At 42.5% G+C, this 21,736-nt stretch overlaps 1 protein-coding gene across 2 annotated transcripts; it reads right to left on the bottom strand.

Annotated features, from left to right (window-relative positions):
- Window positions 1-885: 885 nt before the first annotated feature.
- brwd3 (bromodomain and WD repeat domain containing 3) lies at window positions 886-21,557 on the bottom strand. Of its 2 annotated transcripts, none has more exons than XM_026181886.2 (40): window positions 21,356-21,557; window positions 21,122-21,180; window positions 20,988-21,017; window positions 20,742-20,801; window positions 19,698-19,848; window positions 17,576-17,674; window positions 17,271-17,431; window positions 16,864-17,085; window positions 16,528-16,628; window positions 16,358-16,428; window positions 15,868-15,968; window positions 15,722-15,762; window positions 15,527-15,631; window positions 15,293-15,443; window positions 15,066-15,200; window positions 14,852-14,980; window positions 14,446-14,671; window positions 14,225-14,365; window positions 12,381-12,561; window positions 12,163-12,256; window positions 11,911-12,081; window positions 11,692-11,768; window positions 11,418-11,610; window positions 11,199-11,309; window positions 11,006-11,113; window positions 10,522-10,646; window positions 10,351-10,433; window positions 10,147-10,258; window positions 9,934-9,995; window positions 9,356-9,511; window positions 9,132-9,252; window positions 8,910-9,035; window positions 8,730-8,799; window positions 8,289-8,339; window positions 8,060-8,203; window positions 7,742-7,894; window positions 7,463-7,632; window positions 6,024-6,112; window positions 4,006-4,140; window positions 886-3,903 (listed from the first exon to the last, which is right to left on the bottom strand). In XM_026181886.2, the coding sequence occupies exons 1-40, from the start codon at window positions 21,387-21,389 to the stop codon at window positions 3,071-3,073; spliced, it is 5,382 nt and encodes a 1,793-aa protein (XP_026037671.2). In that variant the 5' UTR covers window positions 21,390-21,557; the 3' UTR covers window positions 886-3,070. The 2 variants fall into 2 exon arrangements, with proteins under 2 accessions (XP_026037671.2, XP_026037672.2); XM_026181887.2 differs by having other exon boundaries at window positions 11,692-11,765.
- Between the last annotated feature and the right edge of the window lie 179 nt (window positions 21,558-21,736).

Below are 21,736 nucleotides of genomic sequence, written 5' to 3'. Positions count from 1 at the left end.
TGGATCATATAATTAGAAAAATGTCCTGAAGGATGCTACATCCTTACTCTAGGTTATGTTTTGGCACATTATTAAGATGAGGACCTATAATCAGTCTTGTGAGAGCTGATGGGTGTGTCTATAGGATTTACGTTTTATATGAATAATTCATACTTTTCCAGGAGCACATTACCAATTTTCACAGTATTTTGGTAAGACCACCCTCAATTATAATGCTGCATTTTAAAGGATGTAATTCTAATCATTACCTTATTAATGCTGAAGACACAAAACTGGCCAACACACTCTTTTCCTGCCGTGTGCTGCACTCACCCAGCAGCTATACATTACAAAGAAAAAGCCTTTAATCAGATTTTAATCACTTGATATAAGCATTTGAGGATTTAGCAGTTTAAGACTCAATTTAGATATAGAATGAAGGCGTTTTATATAACAAGTCACCTTTTCCTTTTTTTTGTTGCTGTTTGGCACACTTGTCACACTAAAAATGACCTTTATCTCTTTATGCACCGAATAGTTAGAAATCGTAAGATCCTCCAGCATCACTGCAGTTTCTAGGTGTGGTGGAGCACGGTGCGTCACAGCTCAACCTTGTTTGTTCCTTGTCTGACTCACCCCAGCTTTCAGTGCATTAATGCAGTTAGGCAGTTGCAAATGGTACAGTGAGGTTTATGACTGCCTACCATCACAGTCAGCAGCCCCAGTGTTCAGAAACTCTCGAATCTCTGCCTTCGGTGGCTGTTTACGACCCATTACTAAGACAACTGATGACTCAGTCCCTGTGTTGCGCAAGTAGCCCTTCAAGCTTATGCAGGCTTAGCGTGGACAGATATCAGACATGGAAAATTCTTTAAAAGAAAAAAAAGGGGGGACAAAATTCTGAGAGAAGTTAATTTTCTTTTTTATTAAAAAAAACAAAACACAATTAAAACATTATAAAAAACACATTAAGCTTATTCAACCTATGGGAGAACGTTGTCTTTGTTGACTAATCTGATGCTTTGAGGCAAGACTAAGCGTCATCTACTGTATGAAAATACTGTATCAAAATAAGAATAGTCTTCCCACACTGAGCCATAGGAATTCCAAGACACCAGTTAATGCTGCTGCTCAGCACACCTGATTTTAGACGCCGATTTGTGTTTCGTCTCTCAGAATCTGTCACTAACCGAGCTTTACAATAACTTCGGAGGCCTGCCTCTCTCCTCAGTGACGGAGGGGTGAGAAGGTGTGTCTGAATCATAGCATCCAGTGTTGATATGAGAATGTAGGTCATGTAGGGGGGGGAGACAGTGATTGTATAGAGTGATGGAGAAAGCCATCATGTGTGCAGTTGATCTACTATCAAAGTTTGAAACCCATCAGGCTACAAAGAGAAGAAACGGTCATCCAAGGATGATACTTCTGCTGTTAACCAGAAGAAAGCGCAATCAGATGAGACCTTCAGTTTAATCATGCACAGGTTGAAAAAGATTTCTACTTATATTTATAAACCTAAACAAAAAAAAAAAACAAAAAAAGGGGGGGGGGGAGGCTGAATCGAAAGTGCCGCTGGCACAGTTCAAACATTCTTACACAAAAATGAGGTTTCATCTTATTTCTCTAATATCTTTATTACTCAGCTGCCACATGGAGGAGATAAATGTGCAAATATTTCCTTTTTCCTCATCACTAATAAAGTATGAAATAGATAAAGTAACCCGAGTATAATGCAATGGAAAAATAAATATTTCTGTGGAAGAGAGCTGGCCAGGGCATTCCTTTGCTTTTGCACAGGCTGGGTAGAGAAGGAGCTGCGGAAATAACCATGAATATTTGCAGGTCTGATCACTCAGAGTACAACAGCACTAAAAACAGTGGCTTTGTTACCCCCGAAAGAAAGAATACACCACCTTTACCCTTTAAAAACAGCACCCAACTCTATCTAAATAACAGTGCTGAAGAGAAGACCCAAGCAAGAAGAAGCTGGGGAAAGACATTTCCTTTCACATTCACAGACCAAGGACATTGAAAGGGATATTACTATGGTAATCTATTCTCCGTCTGCTCCCAGGGCGTCAAATACTGCTGTTGTGTCAAAGAAATGCAAAGAGGTGGAGACAGTGTAGTGATTGGTTATAGAAACCAGTCTACCACTCAAATACAAAACAGTTTGGGTCTTATGGACCGCTTGGAGTCGCATTTAAACACAGCAGGTAAACTTTTCTTCTTCAACAAGCAGGTGTAAACAACAATCTTTTTCCTAACCAAGCAGTTTTTGGTGTTCAAATCTCACCAGCAAGTAAAAACTGAAAGAAAACAAAGTGAAATACAATGAAGCACCCAAATGTGACATAACCCCATCTCAAGACAACATCTGTACAAAGCCAAGAACAACAGCAGTATTTTATGCCCTGGGGTAAGAGCGTGTTGCCATTTTATTTTACCCACTTCTTCCTAATATTGCTAGTCCTCAGTTGAGGAGAGCACAATCAGATGGAAGTCTGTGCTGCAAACGAGAAAGGTTGACATCAGATACCTTAAGTGATTCTGCACCTGTGGCTGTGACCACTACCACAACAGTTTTGATTTACTAAGTGAAAAAGAAATAAAATTAAACAAAACAAAACTACAGATGAGCACCATTTTTTTGGCATCTCCACATCCTTCTTTGGCGACCAGGAGCAAGAAAGGTTGCTGGAGGGAAGAAGGGGAATTTATATAGTGTTTAAAGTTCTGGACGTGAAACCACAGGATGAGGAGGAAGAAGACCAGAGCCATGTCGTAAGGGCTCTTCCAGAGAAGCAGTAAGGCCGAGGTGAGTTAATCCAGTTGGAGAGGGTCCGTGTTGAACAGAAGCTCTGTTGACCAGGGAAGAAAAAAAATCCGTGGCAACATTTTATGAGCACCGGCTATCAGTTTGAGAGTCATAATCAGTCTTTAGATAAAAAGAGAAATCATATTTATATATTATATATACACACACACAAATTTGTATAAAAAGAAAAAGAATAATCCCTGATGTGTTACTCATGTTTTACAGTTCTTTCATTGAGGTTTGGAAAAAAGGGGATGGGTGAGGGGCAACGTGTCAGTGACTCCAGCCCATAAGGTGGCTGACACGGGCTTTCTCAGTCATACGGCGTACCCGTCCTGAGCGGGACATGCCCAGGTTTAGAGGGTCGTCTTTCGACCCATGGCCATCATCCTCCGAGTCGTCTCCGTATCGAACTGTCCTGCGGCCCTGGTTTCGTGTGTTGACCCGCCGAGACTTACACTGGCTGCCTCTCTGGCTGCTAGCTGCTGCTGGAGCTGCTGCTGCTCGTGTCTGCACCTCAGAGTTGTTATCATCCTCGTCCTCTGGCTCCTCCTCTTCCTCTTCTTCCTCCTCTTCTTCTTCTTCCTCCTCTTCTTCTTCTTCCTCCTCTTCTTCCTCCTCCTGTTTTAAATCCACCTGTTGCTGCTGCTCCTTCTCTTCCTCTTCCTCCTCCTCCTCCTCTTCTTCTTCCTCATCCTCCTCTGCCTCTTCCTCCTCCTCATCCTGCTGCTCCTCTACCTCAAGCTGCAGTCGTGCTCGTTTAGGTCCCTGTGCCTCTGTGTCCTCTCCTCCTTTGTGTCTCCTCTTTTCTGAGGCTGCCACCTTACCCTTAGCTGAGAGGCGTACTGACAGGCAGGGGGCTTTGCTGTAGTCGTGATCTCCTCCTCCCTCCACGTACTTTTCCACCTCAGAGTCAGAGCTGTTGTCGCTGTCCGACGATGAGGAGGAGGAGGAGGATGATGATGATGATGATGACGACGAGGTGGAGGACGACTCCAACGAGGAGCTGTTGGATCCTGACGCCTCCTCTTCATCGTCGGACTGCGACGTTTCTCGCAAGTGCCGTTGTCTGGAGCCGTTACTTAGGTGCAAGTTATTCTGGTGACCTGATGGAAAACAAGAGGGCGGCGGGTCACTTCTGCACCGTAACTTTGCAGAAACACTGAAAAGGGAAAACGTGCATGCTTTTTAGTTACTGCTCGCAATACCTGATTTCTTCACGGGAGTTGCTTGGCTGCGGGTCACCCGATGTGGTCCTTGATTTCTGCTCCTGACACTCGTCCCTGAAGTTGGGGAAGAAGGCTGGACGTCCTCTTCCTCTGCTACATTACCGCTTTGCTGAGCTAAAGAAAAAAAATAGACACAATGCAATTATCCATCAGAAAAGCTGAGAGTACAGAAGCAACTAATCACATTAGAAGATACTAGAAGCTTTTAGCAGGGGTGAATGTATGTAAGTCAGGTAACACCATCAAAAATAATGCAGAGAGCCTGAATGTCATTTGTTATATTCACCATTTTGTTGGGATGCTAACCTTGATATTAGCTAACTAACACTAAACAAAGTAGAGCCAAATGGACAAATTGAAATGGTGACCTGTTTTATAAGTGGGAAAATATACTTTGTTTGCCATTCCTACCATTTCTCTTCAGTTTCTCTGAAAACAGATTTTTTTGTCTTTTGTTTGGTAGCGTTTTCATATTTTCCTTTTTTCATGTCCCCAAGCTTTCAAAACTCCTTGATTAACATGGATATTTCATTAATTCTTCCATCCTGGTTTATTTTCCATGATTTGCTGACCTGCTACAGATTTAGTGACGATATAAATAGATAAATACTGGCTTGTAGCATGTTCCTAAAACTAAAAGCCAAGTTTACACAAAACCTTAGATTGATCAGTATCCACACAGCGTCACCACCACATGCTAAAGGTGGGAAAAGTTGCCTGCATCACTCAGGCGGGAGATTTTATTGGCTGACTGACACCTCTAGGCTTGCATGGCCATGCTGAGTAGGGCTTTCCCCTTACAGTTGATGTTTGCTGGACAAAGATTTGGGGCAGAACCACTCACTGTTTGTTTGCAGTTTGTTCAATAAACTAAATTTTCCAGACATTTCTAAAAGACAGGATTCTCAATATGCACCTTTGGTCAACTTTTCTTGCGCTGTGTCGCGTGTTACCTCTGTTGAGATGTGCCTGTAGTAATCGTTACAGTTTTATGATGCAGAATTTGATTTAAAATGACAATTTTTAACTCTCTTAATTGGGGGAAACAAACTTTCTAGCAGAAACGGAAATTGTTTTTAGCATAGCATAACTAACAGCAAACAGTCACCACTTCCAACAACAGTAAAAAGTGATGCAAGATAAAGAAAAGAGGGCAGAATCTGCTGTTTGGAGCATTTTTGGCCTTGGGGGAAAAAAAAGAAGCAAAGGAGAGAATTGCTTTTTGCGTCACATCAACTTTTGCTTAATGCGTTACTCAAGACTAACTGACGTCTTTCCAAATGAATAATTTGTGCCACAAAGTTTGGAAGGAAAGGTGTAAACAGAGTTTGTTTCAAAGCTGCACTTCCCAGCTCTGCTGCAGGAAACATCAACAGTAAGAAGCCTTATATTGACTTCAGTGTCATTACATGTGACCTCAGAGTGGAACAGGCAGCTCCTTGTTCCACACATGCCAGTTTTGTTGAAAGATTATTTTTTGTTTCAGTTGTGTAATTTTTTTAGTTTATCAAGACATATATGTTTCTACATCCTATCCAGTCCTGAAGAACGAGTCACTGTAAAGCTATGTGAAGACACAATTATGAAATAAAATGTGTGTTATTATAATTATTATTTTTTAAAGGTGATGCGTCATGAAACTGCAAGGCTTCTAAAATACTGGTATATAAATGTTCAGTCATACTGCCCCTGCTATTATATAATAAGTTGTTTAAATAAAAGTGTTTATTGACACTTTTAATGAGCCATCTGTAAAAGCTGAAAAAAAGAAAAATGACACTGATGTTACGCTTTGATTCACAGGAAACAAACATCTGTTAAGTTTTGATACAAACAACCTCTGCAGCTTTTCATTGGATTAAAACCAAACTGAGGTCATTCTGGTTTTTGAAGAGTAAGAACTATTACTTTAACCAACTCTAAGAGCAGCTCACTGCACGAGTCTACGCAGCAGAAGGATCTATAAAGCACAGAAAGCCACAACAGTGCAGACGTACCTTTATGTGATCTCTGAGAACGATTCTTTGTTGAGGTTTGGGATTTTTTTGGCTTTGATGCCTTCCCTGACTTGTGCTTTCCTTTTGAGCTGGGCAGGAGAGGGGAACAAGAAAGAAGCAACAGTTCAGAATTATTGTTAACAACTAGGGATGGGTATCGAAAACCGGTTCTTGTTGAGAACCGGTTCCCACTGTTTCAATTCCTTGGAATTGTTTGCCATTTTTGCAAACGATTCCCTTATCGATTCCAGTCGCCCCGAATGACGTCACCACGTTGCGGAGCGTCATTTACCTGGCAGGAAACACGGCGCGTAAGCGGCTCAAACGCTCAAAAGTTTGGTTATACTTTACGAGAACGGATGACAACAGGGCAACTTGCAATACTTGCAAAGTAGATACTTCATCTAAGGGAGGAAACACTACGAATATGCAAAAGCATTTGCTCACAAAACACGCGATGACCTTAAATGAATGTCATGTTTTGAATTCCGCTCCGGACTCGTGAATCTCAACCCAGCAGCAGCGGTAACATTTGCACGTCCTCTCCCGTTAATGCGGCAGGTAAATAATCAACTAACAGTTCATATTATGTTAGCGCGATCTGCCTTATTACAAAACCTGCCATTACTGTGCATTTAGGTGACCATGATGAGAGAGACAGACAGAGTCTGGCTCAGATGCTGGCAGTTCTCCCTGCAGTCTACCGGTAGCGTCTCCTTTCAGGCCAGGATAGACGAATGTCACCGAGCAGTGACGAAGTTTGTGGTCAGATGTTTGCACCCATTTGCCACAGCAGATGCCCCCGATTTTAGGTAAGTGAATGTGTTTAACTGTAGGCAGGGACATTACTGGATATTCTTGTGTAATTGCTACTGAATAATTTATGTTATACTTTGTTATTGCTATAAGAATATTTATTTTATTATTTTACATTTACAATTTTTTTTTTTCCTGGGGACCCTGTGACACCCATTGAAGAGCCGTAGGCTGTGGATCTCTTAAGATCTCACTGTTGGGTTTGTAAGGCCATGTTACTCCTAAATTTCTATCTTGTTCAAAGAGAAGATATAAAACAAAGTTCTAAGCTAATCGACCTTAGTGTTCTCCTTTTTAAAAAAAAAAAAGGAATCGATAAAGAATCAAATCGTTAAACAGAATCGAAAATGGAATTGGAATCGTGAAAATCTTATCAATACCCATCCCTATTAACAACACAATAATAAATATAAACAACGACAGGGTGCCTGCAACTTTCAGCAGTTTCTGGAATCGTTTTTCCAACCACGACACCTTGAAATGATATTAAAGAGAAAACATTTCTTTATTTCAGTACGGCACTTCTGAGATGCTTTCAGAAGCTGCAGACACTTTGACGGGCCCGAGTGAAAAATATAATCTGATAACACGGTGCGTCTAGGTTTGTGAATGTGGCCGGGTACCTGTGGGATGGACTATTAGGTGGCGAGCTGCCTCCGTTGTGCAATCTGTTCCTGTAAGTGAGATGTTGACGAGCCCGCCGTTCGTTCTGAATGGCAGACTTGTAGTCAGAAATGATGGAGATGATGTGTTTTTCAAAGAAGGCCGACAAGCTGAGGGTCATGGTATAGATCTAGAAATAAAAGAACGCGATACGTAAACACTAAACCAAAGCTTTCTCAGACTGCACCTATAACAACAGCATTTTTACAGAATGTTTTATTTCTCAGTGAACTACTCACCTGTGACTTCTTGTTAGGAGTGTATGCTTTAGAGTTGCTGAAAATGAGGCGGATGTCTTTGGAAAACTCCATGGGATTTTCATAATTTCCTACTGCCAGGGTCTCTGACACTGTACCCAGATCCATGGGAGTGTCAATGATGTCTCGATAGTCCTGAACGAAAAAAGAGTGCAGAAACGCTGAAGAACACAGTGCTTCACCTGAATGCAACTTCAGTTTTACACTTGCAGCATGCACTGCAAATGCTACTTTAAGCTGTAAAAAGTGTCTGGCATGTGTGGTTTTATTTCAAATGGAGGTTTATCCTGATTGTTTTACCGGATATTCAAAGAGATCCACAGGCTGCCTGAAAGGTTCGGAATTCGTGGAAGCTGTCATTCGACGCAACAGCTCTCGACATTGACCTCGCCAGGCTTTCGGATCCAGAACCACACCACGCTTCTTAGAATTTGCAGTGCCTCCCTGGCAGAGACAAAATGAAAGTCACTGAGATTGGGACAACAGCTGGGAGGTTAAAAATCCTGTCAAATAGCAACTGCTGCCTTACCCGGTGTCCTGTAGATGTTCCTGGAGTGTCTGAATCTACGTCCAAGTCAACCTGCAAAAAAAAAAAAAAAAAAAAAAAAAACCCACATAAAAATCCATGTTTCCATTTGCTTTTTGGGACATGTGAATGTAATGCAGTGATCTCCAGCTGGGATAGCCTATGTTTCCTTTTCATTTCCAAATCAAACAAGAAACAAAGGCAACGTCTACATCAGGTCATTAATGGATTACTGGATAACAAATACAGTTGGCTTCCTAAGCTAATCTCTAGTGCAATGGTTCAAATCACATCCTAAAATAAAGTAAGTAATTTTGTAGGAAACATGAAATATTAATGACCTTATTTTCTTTTCTACTGACTTTTTCAGTGATCTGCAGGAATCCTATAGTCAGTCTAATAATACAAACCACACAAACGCAAAAACACTTGTGCAACACCCACCTCAGCTTCACTGCTGACTTCAGACTTCAGTTTACGATACAGATCCAAGACGTCGATGCAACTTTGGTCCCTGAATGAGGCAGCGGGATCAAGGCATCAGAAATGTTTGTTTTCATCATGGTCACTCCACTGTTAAAGCATCGGTAAATTTAACACAGCAGAAACTCTGTCAAGTCTTACCCGATATAATGAAGGAGAACATCAGTCACCACCTTGGCAGCTGCTACAATGGGGCTTTGAGGTTCATTGAAAGTGCGGGCATTGTGTTCGATGTAACGCACCTCCCACATTAATGCAGAGATCCGCCTGGAGCAGAGGAACGCATCAGTGGTTGAAACTCAGACGTTAACACACCAGGACTTTGAACTCATAGAGAAGGTTTATGAGTGCATGATGCTTCACCTGTAAAAGCGATTCTCCAGACGTGTGCGGATGGAGCTGAGGTCAGTGGGGTAAGCCACTACGGTGCAGTACAGAGGGTAGTCCTGCAAATTTACCGGTAATGCGAACGCCTTGGCTACATCTGGGGAACAAACACAAATAAAATCAAACCTAGCAAAGGTCAGGAAAACAAGGTCAGATTGTACTTTACCGCAAAGCTTCATCAATCCTTTTGGGAGGCATACCCAGTGTCAGAAGCTGATCGATGCCATGAATGACTCGCTCACATTCTTCATCTCGCGTATGAGCCCCCCATTCACCTTCCTGAGGCTCATAGAGTAGAGCTTTCAGCTCCTCTTCTGCCACCTCTACACCATCACCAACCTGCTCTGGCAAAGCAGCTGATGGAGCCACAAAAGTGTTAGAACATTAAACAGCAGTTAGTAACCAAGAAAAAAAAGGAGAGAAGTAAAATACTTTTTTTTTGGTAGTTAAAAGTTACACTGCAGGCTATAAAGAATTCTCTGGGTTAAAATTAATGGAATAGAGTTCAATAAAAACACAAACAGTGTTTCTATGGTTTCTATGGTTATTCCAATAAGGACACGGAAATGAAGGGCAGACAATGTTTTTGTTGTGGGTTTCTACCCCGCTGTTAGATGAATGAGATCAAATGTGTTTCTTTTCAATAGAAATGCCATAATGTGCAGTATTTCACTTTTATTGGGTACGATTATGTTTGACTTTTTTCTGCGTCTTTTATCTTCTGTAACAGAGCGCCATATTTCAAAATAATACACACATTTCAATAAATATTACTGACCTTCCTCAGGAATAGGCTCCATATCCCAGGGACTCATTTTCTCCCGCTCACCGTTATCCCATCTGATGAAACAAATGTGATAATATGCCACTAGATCATGCTGCGTATGAGATTAGAGATGCTTATCTGATTTTACTGTGGAGAAGGTGACATGAAGCCAGCAAAAAATAAATTAAAAAAATTACAGCGAGCTCTGCTCACACACAGACGTACTTTACTGCGTAGCACTGAAACAGGCTGTCGGGATACTCTGGCTGCAGGGGCTCTTGATCCTCCACAGAGCCGAACCACCAGGCGTCGTCAATGATGCTGCGGAACCTCATGCCTGAACAGAGGATCAAACTAAGGTGACGGACAGTCCTTACAATTTTACGTGAGCAGTAAATACAGGAAGGAGACTGCTGGGGAGTGACTAACCAGGTTGCCAGTTGTGCTCTTTAGCCTCGTTGTAAAACTGCTGCAGTACCAGAAAATCAATGACATCAGGCATGTCATGATACCTGGGAAGTGTGGGAATGAAAAAGTGGTCAAATACATGTGGTCACAGTCGTTTATTACATTGAATATACAAGTATTGCTCATGCTCACTTTAAGGAGAAAGACTCATTGGTCATTTTCCCTGAGACTGGGTCCAAGAACGCCACTTTTAAGCAGCAGAGGGTAGGAGGTCCCACTTCATACTTAATTCCAACCACTTTCACAGATTCCTGATCCTGAGGCGGAAGAAGAGAAAAGGAGGTCAATGCAGCTGTACAAACTCCTGTAAGGAAGGATTACTGTGGCATTCTGTATATTGTGTTTCAAGAGATTCAAGTTGTTTTCATTTACAAAAACAGCAGCAGATTGTGGTGAACTACCGGGGTTGAAGGGGGACTCAGCAGAGAGCTTAGAGGCTTGCTAAGTTTTGCTCAGGTCTAAGAGCAGTGCAAAGTGAGTGAGACCACCAGGTTACCGCTTTCAGGTGGTTACAAAAATTGGCTGCCGTTTTCAGACTCTCCAAACAGCTTGGGCACTAATGGAGCATGCCGGGGCCGATACACAGCACTTGCTATTATATAAAACTGTGCCTCACCCTGAGGTTGAGTCTGTTCCACGGCTGCTTCTGAGGGTTGATGCTGTAAGCCTTAGCTCTGCGAACAGCCCGGACGTAAGCCTGATGGCCCTGTTTGAAGTAGATGAGCTGGAGGAGGACAAGAGAATCATGATTTTTAAAAGTGTGATGTAACATGTATTTCCTGTTTGATATTAGGAGCGTCAGTCCTTACTTCATCTCCCATTTGTGGAACAAAAGGAGAGCAGCGGGGGACAGTCTCCATAATCCAAGATGGCGGCAGCCACTCTTCCGCATCAAGTCCACCCAGAGAGGAGGTGGGTTTCTGAGTGTATATGATTTACCACATGTTAAAGTACATACTCGTGCCATGTTGTGTGACAACTAGCAAAATGTGCTTTTACTGTGACTACTGCAGCTGCGGGTGGCTCACTTGTTTGGTCTCCTTGGACTTCTTCTTCCTCTTCTCTTTTTCCCTCGTCCTTGCCTCCTTGGCTTCGTTATCTCCTTCTTCCTCAGAGCTGCTGTAATCTGGAGGCTGTACAGGTCTCCTGGTAGGTCGCTTTGGCGGCTGCAAATTGATCCCAGCATCCGCTGTCCAATCAGAATATTCACTGGAGGAATCGCTGAGAATCAAAGCGGGGTATCGTCAGGCAGGTGATCGGACTATATTTTGAAAATTCTCCTTGATCAGTGTGTTTATTTACCTGGAGCTGCTTTCACTCTGCCACCGAGCATCACCATCTGAAGATGCATCGGTTTGCTCCACCTGTTCTTCTGCCTGCTAACAAAAATACATCCAAAACCTTCAGTATAACACGAATGACTGCTAACAGTTAGCACTTGTTTCTGATTTTATTCCTGTTTACTAAGTGACCTTATAGCACAGTAACTTTACAAATCAAGCAGAACAAGGTGAATCATACTTCTCCATCACTCTCCGAGTCCATCTGGCTGTTAGAGGTACGTCGGTTGCTGGGATTTCTACTCCTGGTTCCAGGACGCCGGATTTGAGCTGACCGGGTTTGATAGGCATGGCGCTTATGAGTTTTCTTCGTGGGCCGCAGGGAGCGCAGGCGTGAAGACAAGAGATCGCTCTACGAAACCCAAAATATCAGGAATGAATCAGCACATGTGCGATTTCTGACGTAACAATAGTGACGCAGAAAATAGCGTACCTTAGGTGCACAGGTTACTGGTTTCTTCTTCCTCTCAGCGTAGTATAGAGAACATTCAATGTCACCTTTGGCTTGTCTGCACTCCTCTGAAACTCTTAAAAATAAATTTAAAAAAGTATTTTGAATTTAAAATTTAAAAAAAAGATCTCCTTGCTTTAAAATCAAATCTTTCTATGCAAACCCCTTAAAACTAATCTAATTCCCTACATCCTCCTCACCTGAATATCCCCTGCAGCACTTCATTGACCACCACTCTGCGGCTCCAGGCCAGCAGGTCCCTCTCGGTGGCCACCTGACTGGGAAGGGCGTTATGCTGCATTTGCCACACCCCATCCACCTGCCCACTTCTGCGAGGTGCAACAACTGGAGAGGAGGGCACCGCCTCTGCGCCTTCACCAGCTGAAAACAAGATTATATTTTTTTTCTTTTAAATATAATTACAGGTTACTGGGGACAAACTCCACTTTTGGAAAAACTTGACAAGAAATGTTTATGTTCAGAGTTTTGCAAAAACAGTAGAATTTCACAAGTATAACCTCAGCCACTGAGAAAGAGCCAAAAATGTTCTCTTCGATTTAATTTGAGTTTATTTATATAGCACCAAATAAAACGAAGCGTCGCCTCAAAGCGCTTTATATTGTACGATAAAGCCTAGTGGTGCAAGGGATGAAAAATCTCACGGTTCGGATCGGATCACGGTTTTAAGTCACGGATCGGATCGATTTTCGGATCAGCAAAAATAGGGGGGGAAAAAGACAAAAATTCGACTCGCCATTTACTTATAAGTATTTTTAGCCTATTAAAAAACATTCAACTGAAGACTCATTCCACGCACTTATATAAAAACAAATTAAGGTGCAATATGGACATTATGGACCATGCTGGGCATCCTCTGCACACGGCCATAAACAACCAGAGGAGTCTGTTCAGTGACAGGTTGCTTCTCCCAAAGTCAAGGACCAGCAGACTTAAAAACTCCTTTGTCCCACACGCCATCAAACTGTTTAACTCCTTGCTGGAGGGGAGAGGGAGGGGAAACGGGGACAAAAGGAGGGGGGAACAAGTAAGCTGTAGCGCCTTTTCACTGTGCAATAGTTTTTGTTAATATCCAACGGTGTAATAGACTCACAATACTTGAAATGTGCTGTTCCCTTGTATTCTTATTCCTATTTATTCTATTTATTCCTTTTGTATTCTCTGTATTTATATATATGGTGTATATATGGTATATTTCTGCTCACATTCTGCAACTTCTGTCGGTGCTGTGCTACTGGAAACTGAATTTCTGGGAGGAACCCATCTTAGGGATAAATAAAGTTTCATCTAATCTAATGTAATCTATAGGGCAGTACAGGGCTTTGAATCTACCACTCTGCTGTGATATAACGAGCGGTCACGTGGCTTTGCGTTGCCCTGGAGGTCCACCCATTTGTATTTAGAGCAACAGAAGATGCCTGGGACAGTTCAGCCATAACTTTAAACCTTTCATGCTCATACATGCTTGGAATGATCTTGTCACACTGAAGTGGATGCGCAACGAGATATCATAGCGTGGCTCAAGCACGTTCACATCATCATATCTTTAGCCCGGTCGGATTGGGCAGCAAAGGGCTGCTTAAATGCCGCAAACTCCTCTGCTCCGCCACTTGGACCGCTAGCGCCGGCCATAACAACCGCTTAACAGACTGACCACACGCACCATACACATACTTTTTTTTTTTCCTTTTTTGAGTCTTCGGATCACGTGCGTACCGAACCGTGGAGTGGCATCAGTTCGGATTTCGGATCAACCGTGATCCGTTGCACCACTAGTAAAGCACCTGCAATATTGGAGAGAAAACCCCCAAAAATCAGGCGACCACTTGGCAAACAGTGGGAAAATAAAAACTCCCTTTTAACAGGAAGAAACCTTCAGCAGAATCAGGCTCAGGGAGGGGCAGCCATCTGCCGTGGCTGGTTCTGGGAGAGGGGTGGGACACAGGACAAAAGACACTTAAAGTTTTGGGAAAAACTTCAATCATTTTGAGTAAAAAACAAAAAACAAAAAAACAACAACACACACCTTCTTCCCCTTCTGCCTCCCGCTCTGCATTCTGACGCTCATCTTGTTCATTCTGCAGCTGTCTGATGAGATTGTCCAATGGGCTTTCTCCATTTTCTGCCGTTTGCTGGCCAAGAACCTGCTCAACCAACTCTCCATCATCTAAGTAAAGCAAGGAGAAATCAAGCATCAAATACCATCTGTCACTTCTTCTGAATTTTCACCTGTGAATCTGTGCTTACTGTTAGCCATGTATCCCATCTGAGGTATTAGCTGCTCTTCCTTGCAGTTCTCCCGTCCAGGCACCAGGCGCTGGTAGTGAGAAGGATGAGGATTCCCGTCGACATCCACAAGGAAGGGTGGAGGCATGAGGTGTGGCGCCTGTTGCGTCTGCTCATCCAGGACGTAGTTATTAGAGTCACGGATAAGAGGGCGATAGTCCGTGTGGAAGAACATCTGGTCGGGAATCTGGAGGGGAACAAGAACAGAGCGCCGCCACAGGGTGACACCGATTCTTATGATTAAAGAACAAAATGTGTAATCACAAATCCACTGTGCTGTCCAAATATTTATTCTAAATGTTCCTTTAAAAGTGAGGAAATGATAGGGGTGATTGTTTTGGGCAAACAAGACTCAGCTAGCAGTTACCTTTTCATATGGTCTGCTGCAGCCAAAACCAAAGATGAGCAAATGGCCGTGTGAGTCAGTGCAGGCAAAATGCTGCCCATCTGCTGAGAACTTGCAGTCAAAAATAGCACCGTGGCCTTGGCCCTCAATCTGCAAACAAACATTTAAAATTGAACTTAAAGCTGGTGAAAAACAAAGCATTGCTGGTAGGTGATGCTCGCTGAGGATCGGTTACCATGTTGAAGAAATTGCGGATCTTGACTCCTTTGGTTAGGTCCCAGATGTAAATGTTGCCATCGTGGCCGGCAGATAACATGATGCGGGAGTCAAATGGATGAGCCTCCAGCACAAACACCTCGTCGTCATGACCCTTGAACAGAGAGACAGCACAGACAATCAAGTAGGCCAATTTGCCATTTTACACCGAATGAGCTGCAGATAATGTCGGCTTCAGCTACTCACAGACAAAATGTGCAGCAGCTGTCCTGTGGATGTGCTCCACACTTTGAGCAGGTAGTTTGACACCGCTGTGATTATGGTGCTGTCAGTGCGGTCCCAGGCAACCATAGTCACCACCAACTTGGCTTTGTCGTCACCTGTGGCGGCAGTGCTCCTAAAAAGAACATCCCATCGGACGTGAAATATGATAGCGGCAGAAGTGCCATCACTAAACACTACGAGTCTTCCCTCTCTTACCCTGGAAGCCTTGCAGCCATGTCTAAAGTGGTGCTCTTCCACTCCTGCTGCTGGTAATGCCAAATCTTCACCGTACCGTCGCGACTGCCGCTCACGAACCTTAGGCTGGACACACATACGCAGTTATTCTTCGCACACTTGTAAAACACACAAAAAATATTTGAAGTCCCTGCAGATTTGAGCAAGCACACTCACCTGTCACTGTTATTGCTGAACTGGACGACCACGACTTTATCCTAAAAGCACAAAAAGTAGGAAAGAATACAAGTTGTGTGAACGAAGCTTAAAAAGCACAACAGAGCGGACCAAGCAGGATGTAGTGACTAGATGCTGTTTCTTACCGTGTGAGCATCCATCTCAGAAACCTTCATAGGAGACTCAGCACCAAGATAGTAGACCCTGATCATATGATCAGTGCCTCCAGTAGCCATGAACATGCCACCTATTAACAGAAGAACACATTCAGTCTACAACAATGACCCTCACAGTGTTCTGCCATACTGTATATTAGTTAACTTGTAACCATTTCAAATGATGAAATGCTTTTCATTTTGCAAACACACTACCCTATTTTTTTAAACTGCGGGCAGCATTTATTCCGTCACTCAAATGAGATTCTCTTATATGCATCTGTGGAAGTTTGGCCTGGTTAAGTTAATATCTTAAAAGCAACAAAAGTTTACCTAAAATAGGAGATGGAATTGGTTTTCAACAGGAGCCACAAAAGTAAAAATAAAAAAATTAAAAAAGTGCAGTTATTAACTGAGCTGTGTTCAGAGCAGCTGAGATCATGTAACAACAAAATGTTGCCTGGCATGGAGATACACTTACCACTGCTGAAAGATGAAGTGGAGACTTGCACCCCGGGCCGTGAACGCTCCATAAACTTGACTGGATGATCACTGAGGGGAAGGGAAAACAAAAAACAGAACCTGTGGTTATCTTAATGAAAACCACCAAGCAACCACTAAGCATGCCACATTAGACGCCTCAATACTTACTTAAATTTCATGGTGAGCGAATGCCACTTCCAGAAACACACCATGCCGTCTGCACCAGTTGATGCCAGGTACCGAGTTGTTCCTCTAGCTGCTGGACAAAACTGGAGGAGGGAGAGAAGGAAAGTTGGTGTTGGTTAGTCACAGGGAAGGACTGTGCAGCATTTCACATAACAAGCCAGCAGCAGGCCCAGGTCAAGTGCTCAAGATAAAGTGAAAGCATTAAGTAGATGAATTTGCTTTCAAACATTTAATTCCTGTATGATGTAGTCAAGTTTTTAGTTTTATTTGATACTTCAAATGTTGTAAAAGGGCTCTGCACTTTCTTTTAAGTATCACCTGTATGGATGTGATAGACGCAGCATGAGCCTGCAGCACAGTGATGGGCGCACAGGTGCGTAAGCACCACACTCTGATGACTTTGTCACAGCTGGCAGAAGCAATGAGGCTGTTCTCGTGGTTGACAGCCATGTCACAGATCTCTGCTGAGTGACCGCGGAGTGTTGCCAGGAGCCGGCCATCATCTGTGGCCCAGATTTTTACCAAGCAATCATCAGAACCCTAAAAACCAATCCGACAGCAACACATTAATAAGACAGCTCCACTGGAAACCACCTTCAACTGAAGCTCCATGTTGTGTTTTGGAAGAGTTCAGTAGTTATCTTAGATCTGGCACGACAACTGGAAGAACAATCACTAAAATAAAATAGACAGGGATGATGAAATAATAAGAAATTCTTACTCACCGTAAATATTCGACGACCGGTACGGTCAAAGGCCACACAGTAGACTGAAGAAAGGTGGCCAAGGATACGTTTGTGTATCTTCATGTGTTGGTAGGAGGAAGACGGCAGAACCTGGCCAAAACGACCTGTGCCTGTGGCCTGGCGAGCACCCATGATGGACACTTGATGTGAAACACATACGAATAATTAGTAGAAGCAACACACTGACACTGAAAACTTAATACCACGGGTCTAAGTGCTTAGTGGAAATAAAAGGCATAAATGATATATTGTTGTAAAAATGTTTTTAAAAACAGTTTACACACCAACATTAGGAGAACTTCCATTGCTCACTGGAGGTTCTGGTGGACGTCCTCGGTGGAGTGCAGCGACAGCTGAGCCACTACATACCTTGTGGCTACAACCTATGTTAAAAACAGTGAGTTGAAGAATGAATGCCAAAAATAATGCACTATAGCCCCTTTACCATTAGTACCTACTCGGATCGACTCGCCTCAGATTGACTGGTTTTCCATTACAATCGAGTACCACCTCATGTGTGTAGTAGCTGTTACAGGAACATGTCCGAGAGTCCCATGACATAATTAGTATGCAACACGAACACTACAACAAAGGTGGACATCAAGGCAACAATATAGCTGCTGCTCAATCTGTGGCTTTTCATCAGACTTGGGGACCACAGCATTGTTTTAGTTACCATTTCCCTCGTTGCCAGGTTTCAAAATTGGCGATTTAGATTTTCACAAACAAGACACTCTCATGACTCTTTGGGTGACGTCAATAACCTACCAATTGGTGGTATGCAGTCTGATGCACACTTTAGTACCTGCTCAGATCGCTTGGAACCCTGGCCAAGTAGGTACTATTTTAGTACCTGGTACTAGGGCTGGGCCATATTATACCGTTCACGGTAATACCGGTATAATGTTAGGCAACGATAGGAAAATGAAATATCGCGATAGAATATGAGTAAAACACGCATGCGCAGTGCCTTTGTTTTCATACGCACATGGCTGATTGTTGAGTGAAACAGATGAACCAGAATTGGTTTGTAAAAATGGTGCAACTTCAGTGATGTGGAACTGGTTTGGTGTTTGTCTGTCAGATACACGACAAAGCACATTTTTTTGCAGAACATGCAAGCGGCCGTCGGACTAAGATGCCCTTAAATCTGGGAGTAATCTGGGTCCTAAACTCCGTATACTTCAGGTCAAACGAAAACTGCAGCATCACTGAGAGTTAAAAACTGTCTAAATTCTTTCATCTTTAATAAAAAACGATCAGCGTTGCTGCTTTACCAGGTGTAACTATGAAGTTTAACTTCCAGGCATCCATGAAAACAAAATGTATTACATTTAACGGAGTTAGAAGCTAGCAGGAAGCCAGCGGAAGTTAGCTCGCTAGTTTCGCTAGTTACCTAAGCATGATATAGCATGTTCTGACTGAGAGATTTCTGAAAAAAAATCAAACGTACAGCTCTGCTATCACTTCCAACATAAATGAAGACAGGAAACTAAACAGCAGTGACGTTTGTAGGGTTACTGAAGTTGGGCTAGCTGGTATATAATGATGTGCTACGTGATCGCTAGCGACACAGCTATGTTAGCATAACATAAACAGTGAAGCTGAAGGACGAACACTAACACTTTTCCACTTATAAAAGTTAACGTTAAGGTTCCTCATGGTTAGAGACAAATGCAATCGCATGGCAGGATGCTGTAAAAGGACCAATCTTCAGTCAGGAGAACAACTAAGATAATCCATCCACAATACGAGGTTAGTCATTAATATACTGCAGCAACATGGGAATAGAGCCGCTGCCAGAGAATTCAACATTAATGAATCAATGGTACAGAAGTGGAGGAAGCAAGAAGAATGGGTTTAATAAAGTTTGATTTATCTGACTGCTAATGTGCCTTATAATCCCGTGCACCTTATGGTCCGAAAAATACGTACTGCACACTGCAGTTTAATGTTGCAAAGCACCTCTTTTTAACTTCAGTGGATATTATACATGGTTATGCTCAGTATATGTCAGCCTATTTCTACTGGAAATGCCTTTTGGTTAAACTTTCAGCAAGGAATTTGCATTTGCACTGTTACATTTTTATAAAGCTTTAATGTACATAAAAACCAGCTTCTTGTTTAAGTGAAAATAAATGATAGGTTGTCTTTTTGCGCTAGTAATGTTGTGGAGTTGTATTTTGTCACGCATCAATTATATCGTCAGTTATATCGTTATTGCAAATTTTCAAATATATATCGTGATAAATATTTTTGGCCATATCGCCCTGCTCTACCTGGTACCAGGTACTAGAACCTAACGGAAAACCCTGAAAGCTGTGGTGAGTTAATCCGAGTAGGTACTAATGAAAAGCACAAAATAAATACATTTAAAAAATCATAGAAAAACAGGAATATGCTCACTTTTGCTGGTGCGAAGCAAGGACTGTCTTCCCAGCCCCAGAAGTGTCTGGACTCCAGGAACACAAGGTGGGATCTCCTTTTCTATAAGTGGGCCTATCCGCTGGCAAATCCTGAGCAAATAGTCTGCAGGAATGTGCTGGTTCAACACCACCTGCACACGTCAGCGATGGTAATTACATATTAATACAACAAATAACAAAACAACACACGATTACATCAGCTGCATTGTTACGGGTGCTAAAATAAACTGTTATGTTAATTTAAACGACTCTAGACAATGGCATAATCCTGAAAAACCAACTGAACTGAATTGATCAGCTAACTGATCACTGAAGAAACGACTATTTTTAAATAACCAACAACAGAACATGGTGAAACAAAATGTTCTGCATGCTGGTTACCACTGCAAATGAGAAAAAACAAAACACGAGCCTCACTTTCTGTAATTTAAGGTGATTATAACATTAACTGACTCATTTTCAATACAGGCAAGAAAGATCCAATCCAAACAGCTCTGCAATCACACATAAGTAGCCTGCAACTGTTTCATTTTCCTCTTCCTGTTTATTGCTGCCTGATATCATAATGTGTGCATGGTTTTGTCATGCAGATAGTTGGAAAACAATCAAGGGAACGGGAGGGAGAGGTAGAGAAAGAGGAGGGAGAGAAAAGCTTGCAGCGAATCAAAAGAGCTTCTTGCTATTCTTCCGGTTCGCTCGCCAACGCAACTGCGATATCATTGGCTCCAAAAGAAGACTGACACGGCACTGGATCTAGTTCAGCCTATCACTATCGGCTCTTATCTTCATTCTCCGCCCACTAGCCCACACAATAGCATAGCCTGTATATAGTTATTTATCAACAGGCCTGCACTAATATGGATTGTTAAATAGGTTAAAATAAATACAAACATGCTGAAAACACGCCGTTTTGGTTGGTTAAAAGAATTAAAACGTTGACATCCACGGAAAGGTTATTGTCAACCGAAAGCGGAATAAAAAGATCCATATTATTAAAAAGTTATTAATGACTATTCACACTCACCCAATCTTGGAAGTTCCGTTTGTATTTCTTCCCGTCCCAACTCCATCGTTGCGGGACCAACTAAAGTTAAAAGAGACGATATCAGAGAGGACACAAAATTGCGAGGCTCGTCCCGGCAGGGAATCGCGCTCCTTTATTTAGCATCGATCAAAACCACTAAAAAGCTGGCCCCAAAAAGCGTCAAGATGGGCATCACTACGGAAACCGCACATGAAAATAAACTCAGAAAGGTTCAGCTGAACCTACCTCATACTCCTCCAGCTCCTCGATCAGGATCTAACAACACAGAGACACAGTTAGCAACGGATGCTAACAAACCTACTTATTTAGACGATTTTTAACCAGTACGACTTGCTTTTTTGTTTATCGTAGGGTATTACCTTTGCGGCTTTTTTACATGGTCCAGACTGCAGAAATCTGGCAATGAGGTAATAGAGTTCTGAAAAGAAAAACAGTAAATGAGCTTGGTACTAACTGAAGTAGCTATTGAGCGGAGCTAGCGTTAGCCAGCTCCGGGCTGCGCTCGGTTAATTAGCTCGCTACCTGGCACACAACTGGAAACAGTGTAAATGCAAAATATTTAGTCGCGAATTAAAGCAGCGGTCAGTACTCACCAGCTTCGATTTGTGAACACTGTTCTCTTGCCATCACTTGGTAAGACAGGCGACATTAAGACAAACTGATGTTTTAGCTCGCTGGTTAGCCGCCGGCTAGCTAAGAGTAGCTAGGTGTGTGTAGCTAAAACAGGCTAGTGAATGGCCTCCTCTCGCAAGTTGTTCCCATACTATCCGCTACCTTGGATTAGTGCCCTCTAGTGAATCAACACAGTACCGGACGGAGTGCTTTCTTCAGAAAGAATGAATCCATGTTACAAATAAAACTCGTTCAAATTTCACAGATTTTACACAAAAATTGAATGTTAATACTTTTCACTGGTAAGATAACATTTTTCAGGATTAATAGTTTTCAGTTTTTCAGTTTTAATATTATATCAG

This window comes from Astatotilapia calliptera, chromosome 10 (genome assembly GCF_964374335.1).
Source record: "Astatotilapia calliptera chromosome 10, fAstCal68.1, whole genome shotgun sequence".
NCBI classification, from domain to species: domain Eukaryota; kingdom Metazoa; phylum Chordata; class Actinopteri; order Cichliformes; family Cichlidae; genus Astatotilapia; species Astatotilapia calliptera.
Note: the sequence above shows the minus strand (reverse complement) of the source record. Positions and strands in the feature narration are given on the sequence as shown.

Bases quoted from the DNA above. Each gene is read 5' to 3' on its own strand.
- brwd3 (XM_026181886.2), bottom strand. From the start codon at position 21,389: ATGGCAAGAGAACAGTGTTCACAAATCGAAGCTG. The intron at 15,201-15,292 runs GTGAGTAGCTGA...TCTCTGTTCAAG, and splicing joins AGCTGCTGCACATTTTGTCT to GGTCATGACGACGAGGTGTT. The intron at 11,310-11,417 runs GTGAGCCACCCG...ATATACACTCAG, and splicing joins AGTCCAAGGAGACCAAACAA to AAACCCACCTCCTCTCTGGG.